At 35.5% G+C, this 8,655-nt stretch overlaps 2 protein-coding genes across 2 annotated transcripts; one reads left to right on the plus strand and one right to left on the minus strand.

Moving 5' to 3' along the window:
• Positions 1 to 403: 403 nt before the first annotated feature.
• Positions 404 to 2,183, plus strand: LOC127806714 (protein RGF1 INDUCIBLE TRANSCRIPTION FACTOR 1). The gene is made up of 4 exons (XM_052344176.1): positions 404 to 515; positions 659 to 904; positions 1,003 to 1,143; positions 1,542 to 2,183. Exons 1-4 carry the CDS (start codon positions 513 to 515, stop codon positions 1,884 to 1,886), a joined length of 735 nt encoding a protein of 244 aa, XP_052200136.1. The 5' UTR covers positions 404 to 512; the 3' UTR covers positions 1,887 to 2,183.
• Positions 2,184 to 6,231: 4,048 nt separating this feature from the next.
• On the minus strand, positions 6,232 to 7,990 carry LOC127805971 (putative UPF0481 protein At3g02645). The gene has a single exon (XM_052342842.1). The coding sequence runs from the start codon at positions 7,930 to 7,932 to the stop codon at positions 6,337 to 6,339; it is 1,596 nt and encodes a 531-aa protein (XP_052198802.1). The 5' UTR covers positions 7,933 to 7,990; the 3' UTR covers positions 6,232 to 6,336.
• Positions 7,991 to 8,655: the final 665 nt, after the last annotated feature.

Genomic DNA, 8,655 nt, shown 5'->3' on the forward strand with positions numbered 1-8,655 from the left:
ATGGATAATTAATCTTGTATGTCGATCCATCAACTAGATCAGAAACATTTCCTTGGCCAAACCATTTTGAAAAAAAAAAAACAAAGAAATGGTGAGGGTGCAGCTGGTTCAAGAAGAGCTTGGTTGGTTTAGGGTTAGAGCTCTTAAGCCAAGGAGATGAGAAATACTTGTTTAAAGTGAGAGTCTAGTATGGGAGACCCGGGAACAGCGCCCACGTTCTCCTCATATCTTACTGCCCTCTCTTTATTTACTCTCTCTCTCTCTCTCTCTCTCTCTCTCTATATATATATATATGTATGTATATGTAATGTGAGAAGTGCACCAATTGACAAAATGTTGTGTATCTGCCCAAGGAATAAATATATGCCCTTTCCTCCCTTGTGAACCTCCATAAATACTCTTTATCTCCGGTCCCCATTCCGTCTCTTCCTCTTCTGTTAACACCATTACTACCCAAACTAAGCTACACCTTGCAGCACCAGTACCCTACTTTTTCAGCTGTTTATGTGATCATGGTCTCTCTCTCTCTCTCTCTCTCTCGATTTCTTTCTCTCTCGATTCTTTCATCTTTAATTATCTCTTCTGGTTTTATTACTTGAAATCAATTGCTTGCAGGATTAACCGTGTAACTAATTAAATGGGATGGTTTAATTTTCAGGGAATTCAGAAGCCAGCATGGTTGGAAGCCCTCTACACTCAGAAGTTCTTTGTGCCATGCTCAATTCACGAACATGCGAAGAAGAACGAGAAGAACGTCTTCTGCTTGGATTGCTGCACCAGTATTTGTCCTCACTGCGTCCCTTCTCATCGCTTCCATCGCCTTGTTCAAGTTCGTCGCTATGTCTATCATGATGTGGTCCGGTTGGAAGATCTTGAGAAGCTCATCGACTGCTCTAACGTGCAAGTAATTTAGCAAACACAAAAAACCCTAGTTTTCTCCCTCACTAACCTTTTTTTTTATGTGATCTGGGTAATTAATAGAAATGAATTAATTTGTTTTAGGCTTATACGATCAACAGTGCCAAGGTGGTGTTCATCAAGAAGAGACCCCAAAATAGGCAGTTCAAAGGCTCCGGAAACTATTGCACTTCCTGTGACAGAAGCCTCCAAGAACCTTATATCCATTGCTCTCTAGGCTGCAAGGTAAATATATATATATATATATGTAACATCCACTTAAACTTCATAGTCCATTTAACTTCTATTTCTCAGTCCAAATTATACATTATTGAGCCAAAATATTATGTGTTCTGGTTTAAAATCAAACGACAATAATTAATACATAATTCTCATATATGGTTCGAGTTCTGTAAACAAAACATGTTTATATTGGAGAATTGTACTAGAACAATTAATTCCTACAATTTTCATTCTTTTGTTTTTTAACTCTTCTACAAAAACCCAAAACAATTAAGTTGATTACAGATGGCATACACTATGTGATAAAAAAGAATTCTTGTTTTTTTTTTTGGTTAAGTAATAATAACAAATTGAAAAAAAGAAAGTTTCTTTTTTTGATGGTGTTCCAATGGATTAATTAGGTGGACTTCGTGCTCAAACACTACAAAGATCTGTCTCCCTATCTAAGACCATGCAATACGTTGCAACTAAGCCCGGATTTCTTCGTCCCCCAAGAAATGGGAGACGAAGAGACGACGAACGAGACTCCTCACTCGACCATCGTGGATTGCGACGAGCCAATGAGCTGGTCCTCGGGCTCGTCAGGCTCCGAGAGCATGAGCGTGATCTGCACCGACTTTGTTCGTAAGAAAAGGAGCGGAGTACTCTATGTGTGTGGAAGAACAGCCAACAAGGTCTCGGAGGAGGACATGGCCACCAGCATGAGTAGAAGAAAAGGCATTCCCCATAGGTCTCCTTTGTGTTAAGCAATAATTAATTAAGACCAACCTTTTCTTTGATTTTTTTTTTTTCTTCTTAATTTGCCACTTTGGAGTTTTTCTTCTGAGATTTTTGCCACTTGACTCATGCTAGCTAGCTACTGCTTTTAACTCTCTCTCTCTCTCTCTGAGTATTTCTAGGTTAATTAATTACTTGGTCGGGGGGTTTTGTCTTAATGGCATCACGTGATTCCCAATTCCAAGTTATGGTTTTGTACATTGTTTTCTTAGGTTTCGTCATGTTATATGATTTATTTATTATGGATTCAAGTCATAAATTGGAGGGCCTCCCTTGTTCTATTCATCACACCCTTTTGATGTATTCAATGAATTGCTTTCCACTTATAATTAAAAGAGGATCAACCGTACCATAAAGGGTAATTAATTGGTTAAAAGAATATAAAAATCGTCCATGACCTCCGAAAAAACTTGAAGGGGTATTAACATATATATATATATAAAGAAAATCCAAAAATGATAGAACATAAATGAGCTCTAGAGGGAACCTCTGGCCAACAAAAGATCCCAATGCAATCAACAAATGCTCAAAAGCCAAATCTTAGAAACACATACAAAGTAAAATCCCAAGAGCATAAGGAAGGGGATAATTGATCTAGCTAGTTAGCTTACACAATTCGATTCAATGAACCTAAGAAGAAGGGAAAAACCGCATTGGAGCTTATGAGGAATGCCAAGTTTATAGTACCCTTTTAAGGTTTATTACATGCTCTGGAATTCAATTCCGCTGTCATACAATTTGCAAGGAACTCATTCATTTCTTAGCCCAAGCTTATTAAATCTTATAGAATTAATAAACTGAGATCAAAAGAATTTTCTAGTTGTTCTCTATTGATCATTTTACTTTTCAAGTTGCACGCATTTTAATCTATATATATATATATATGCTATATATTTATATAGAACAAATGGTACTATCATTTAAGCCTACAAGGATCTTTGTCAAACTGATCCTCTTTGGTCAAAATAGAGGGAGAGAGAGAGAGAGAGAGAGAGCGTGTGTGTTTAAACATGCAATCGTTGACTAGTCAAACCTCCCAACACATGGAATCGATAACTATTTAAAAGCAATGGAAAGGGTATCATGATGTTTGAACCTTGAACCAGTTCAAGTTGTTTAATTTGTGAGGGTTTAAGTACCCAACTTTTGTGTCATAAGCTCATGGAAGTCCAATCATAGGAGGCCACTGGGGCGGTAACATGCATCCTAGCTACCTGATTACCCTTGGATTTATATAATATATATGTATCATCTTCCATGTGGCACTCTGAAGCTTGCTAACAATGGGAAAAATATGATTATCTAATACTTTCTGGTCTGTATACAAATTTCATTATTAATATTTCCCTAATCTCTTTATAAAGCTTTAAAATGACATTAATTAAGCTCCATCTAACATTAGGGAAATGTTTAGCAGATGGTGCTAATTAATAAAAAATTGCTTAATTAAATAGTCTGTGTATATATATATATATCGTATAGATACTAATTAAAGAAAGAGTAAGAATTTTAATCCCTCATTGCCATGATCTCTTGGACGAGCATGTAACACTTCTGCTATGGGTGTAACGGGTTGTATAATGATTGGGCCTCGATTGGTTATAGGTAATTGGGCCTGGAGCCCATTGCAGCCCTATGCCCTGTATAAGCGACCAAACATGTATAGAAACTATTCATAATTAATGTCACAGAATATAACTATTCAGCGCAAAATTATATCTATTATTTTTGCAATTTTATTGATATATTAATTATTGATGTTGTGAAGAAAATGTGGCCTACGGTAATATTAGTCAACCTCCTAAAAGTTTGAGACTTTTATTTCTTGGTTAAATTTCAATCGCAAGTGTGAGTGTTCGATGATGAGAAGTCGAACAGAATAATAACTAAAGAAGGGGTTAATGCATGCCTATGTCGTCAGGTAGCGTAGGTTCGATTCTTGGGTCATGTGGGTGTATATCCTGATTTATTTCTCTTGTGATGGCTTGGGGGCAGATTGGTGGGGACTCCCGTAATGGTGCGTAATTTAAAAAAAAAAAAAGATTAATGCATATTTACTATACAAAATTTAAGAATTTTTATAACTCATACATGGGATAGAATGATTCAAACATGATTTTCATTAGAATCATGTTAATTGAATGAAAATCATGTTAATTGAGCCATGCTTATATATTAATGGCCACGTGGTGGGCTTGGATGCCTTCCAAGTGACATTTGAGTTAGTTAATTAGGATGGCGCTACATTTCGATTTCTCCTTAATTAGTGCACGTTTCATTTGGATTAGAGCACATGATATTTTGAAATTGATAAACAAGTTCAATATTTACTTTCATCAACTATATATGATTATATATAGGTTATTATTATTTACTTTCGATTTCTCCTTAGTTAATTTGTTTTTCAAGAAGTGAAGTTAGATTTACTTTCTCATTCATCTAAATTTTTCATTACTGCACAAGATTATCCCTTGGGTTCGTAATAATAAAAAAACACAAAGCATTAAACTTGATCTAATTAAACATTAATTGAAAATTTTATTGAGTTTATCAATTTAATGACACATGCAGTCACATGCCACTTTTAATTAATTTAATAATTATTAAACGTTAAAAATTACAAATTATTAAAATTTAAATAGACCTCGATTTCGACATAAGAAGCCAAAATTTTTGAATTGATTCAACTTAGGTTGGACAGAAATGAATACAGGAAACGTTTTCTATATAAAATGAAAATGAGGAAACAAAAATAGAAATGCGGGGTAAAAGATTAAATAAAAAAATATAGAGGTTTTTTGTAAGTATAATTTTTAAAATATTTTTTTTAAAAAAATTATTTAATCTAAAAATAAATATAAATTTTATAATACATTCAAACAAACATAAATTATCACATTACAATACAATTAAATTATCACAATGAAAGTAAAAGCATTAGCTTACGGACATGAATCACTAAATCAAAGTCGAGCAATCGACAATGGCAATGAGCACAGAGTTGTGAATCGACTGATGTTGGGCAGAAAGGGTGGCATCGAGCATGGAAATCTCGATTCATATCACTGATACGACATCGAGCAATTGATAACAAGGGAAAATTGAGCAATTAGAGTTAGAAACATGACATCGTGAGTAATCAAACACCAAGCAACTAAGCAATCGGAGTTGTGAATTGATGACGACACCGAGCAACTAGCCAGCAAGAGGGACGGCGTTAAAAAAATGGTCAGAGAGTCAAACTAGCCGACAAGGGAAACGACGATAAATAGATGATCAGAGAGTTGAGAGGAACTAAGGCTAGGGCATGATAAATGATAATATAAATGCTTCCGTCTCTAACCAGCATTCGTCGTGATAAACGTGTTTCTAAATAGAAAACACATTTTCAATATTTTGAGTTTATTGTGAAACATAGTTCGAAATGTATCTAAAATTACAAAAACAACCCAAAAACGTTTTTGGATGTTTCTAAAATTTTAAAAGGGGATCCATTTAAAATTTTTAAAATGGATCTAAAGAATTAATGATTGAATTTCCAAAGAATTAAGGTATATATATATATATATATTATCTTAAACTAATGCCGCGTTATCAATCTAAAATTATTAATTGTAAGTATTAGCTTCGTATATATACACGAAAATAAATGATTGAATTTCCAGAAATATCTGCAGTTACAACAAAACTACTGGTCACTTTCTCGATTCTCCAATTTTCATTCTTCGAATACATCATACGGATACGGACACGCATGGCATGCATCTACACCATTATTTATCCAAAGCAATCCCGCAGGCTCATAGATGGCTCCGAAGCAGTCCAAACATGGTCCTATCCAAGGCATTGAATGAGATTCTAAGCATCTCTATTGAAAAGATGAAAAATTGTGTGTGTGAGAGAGAAGAGATCCATCTTTTCACGGCAGTGGAACCTCACATTGTCGATATGGTTGAGGTTATCCATCTGTTCAAGGCAGTGGACTTAAAATGATGATTAACATCCCATGTTAAGTATAAGATGATACGATTAAATCTTCTCATGTCTATTAATAGTCAATTTTCATAAGAAAATTTACCAACATTTGCTGGATACTATATATAGTACTCCTCACCAAACTTTATATTTCTATACTCAAAAAGAGTAATCAAACAAAAAAGACTAATCACCTTATAAAATAAAATAAAAAGTCATTCAAGAACTAGTGATCAGTGCCATATCTCTAGAGAAATTTAAAAGAGAATGAGAAGGCAAATAGATTGGAGTAGGGATCATTTATCACTTTACAATCACCTCAACAATGAACATGCACAGTACTAGAAGAGGATAGACGAGAGAAAAAAGTACATTAAAAATGAGAAACAATATATAATACATATGCAACTAATTAATCCAAGATGTATATATTATAACCCACATTCAATCATCAGAGCCACTGATTGAATAGAAAACACCACTGCAGCGATAAACTGAGCAAAATGTTTGGAAAGCCACCAGCAACATTAAAAGGAAAACTCCAATAAGAGTTAGGAGCTTCCATGAACGATACACATTCTTCTTCATGCAGTCACGAGCTCGAACCTTGGGGGTGTTATGGTAATTCTTGTTCACGTTCTCAATGAATTTGTCTATGTAGGGCACATGAGTACACCTGATGCTTTTGCTCATCCCGTTGAAGATATCTGCAACCTCTGCATCGCTTTTCAAATGGTTGACGATGATCTTCTTCTCTCTCAACAGCCTTGTGTCCTCGGCTGTGTCTATAATCCCTTTCATCAGTTCTGTGTACCGAGTAAAAACTAGACATTTTGATAGAGCCGTTGCTTCATAGGCGACTAAGTTCCTCATTATCACTTCGGAATGAACATCCAAAGTGACGACGGGAAGATAGATTCTCTTCTTCTTGAGGTCCAGTTCGATCGATGTGATGCCCCCAGAGGTGGGGCAGAATTGAAATCCGATATCACAGAGTTCTGAAACCGAAGGAACGTTAATCTCTCCTACCATGGGAGTACTTTTCGCATTGTCCTCGCAAACTTGATCGACTTCTGGATTGATGTCTTCTTTGTGTTTCGATCCTAGGTTGGACAGCACTGGGGCATTGGAAGCAATCTTTCCCGGCAGACTGATGATCATCTCGATCGGTTTGGTAATTTTTCTCACAAACCCAACGTTTAGGCCTGAGAAATTGGACCAAAGCTGGGCGAAAACATGTTGAGAATCGTCCTTAAGGTTCTGAGACTCATCGTTCTCGGCATATATGCTACGGTATTCGTCTTCAACCTCCAATTTGGGCACGGTTAAGTGGTGCAAAAGGTCCAGCAGATGGGCACGCTTGAGAACATCGGATAAAGGGACATTCTCCTTGAACTTCAATGGCGAAAGGGCTTTGCATAAACTCATCAAAATCGAAGGTAAAACATCGTCTGGAAGGAAATGGACCGACAAGATCTTGCTCAGGACAAAGATCGGTACTTGGTTTTCCAGCATCAGAATGTCTCCTAAGATCTCATCGCTAGCCAGCTTCTTTCCGCCACAATCAACCAAGACAGCCGTTGTAGTTGAACAGAGATCGGTCTCTTCCTTTCTGTTGGTAAATAAGTAAATAAAATCAATCAAGAACAGGCCATCAATGGCCAAAATCCAAGACAAGGTATGCCCTTCAATGTCCAGATACTTGTGGTAGCAGGCTCGGACTTGTTGCTCGAGCTCGTCGAGCTTGTACACGAGCTGCTCGAACTTGATGCCGTGGAACATCTTTTGCAGCCTGCCGGCTGCAGCAAGCTTGCATCTTTCCATTTCATAGAGCTCAGAGCGGAAATGGTGGTACGGCCCCAAGCCCACTAGCCTAGGCATGTAAGCTTGTGGCTTGAAAGCACTTAGAGCTGCAGGGGCACGAAATATTGAAACTGGAAGGTCTATATCAATCATCACCTCTTTCTCGAGGATTTTGCTCACTTGCTCGATCCATCTTTCCTCGCTGGAGCTTGATTCAAGGATTGAAGGTAAGTCCATGTTGGTGATGAGGCTATGCCTTGCTAGCAATTGAGCTAACTTATGAAGATGAAGCCTTGTTTATATAGTGCTAAAAGGGCAATGCAACCATTGGAAAAAAAAAAAAAAAAAAATTGTTGAATTGAGTTTTGAAATGGCAACTTTTGACTATATATATATATGTATATGTCTACTTCATTTAAAACATGTTTAGGTGATGTATGAGTTTACTCATATATCTGATAATTATAAGATTTTATCATTATCAATTAATAATTCTAAATTTTGTTAATTCTTATTTTATTTTATTTTTGTACTTAGTATTTGAAATTATTGTTTGATGATGTTAATATTATATCTTAAACTTTCAAATATGCCTAATTATTTTCATTATATTCACTTACTTCTAGGAAAGATGGAATTTTCTTCTATATCTTTTCATACTGAAGGCTTAGCTCGATCAAGATAAGCCCTTGTGTGGAACACATGTTTAACAACTTTTAAATATTTCACTGTAAGAGAAATTAATAGAACTCTGGTGAATTGTTACAGCTTGAAGTTGGAATTGATAATATTTTGATCAAATTAAAATAAAATAATTACTTACAGCAAGTATAATATAAAATTTATATAATGTTACTTTTTTAATTAATTTAAACATTTGAATAATGTTACATAACAAAGGATAAATCAGAAAGATATTTGACTAACTTGAATTTAAACACTTTAAAATAAGTAATTCAC

This window comes from Diospyros lotus, chromosome 7 (assembly GCF_014633365.1).
Source record: "Diospyros lotus cultivar Yz01 chromosome 7, ASM1463336v1, whole genome shotgun sequence".
Taxonomy (NCBI): Eukaryota; Viridiplantae; Streptophyta; class Magnoliopsida; order Ericales; family Ebenaceae; genus Diospyros; species Diospyros lotus.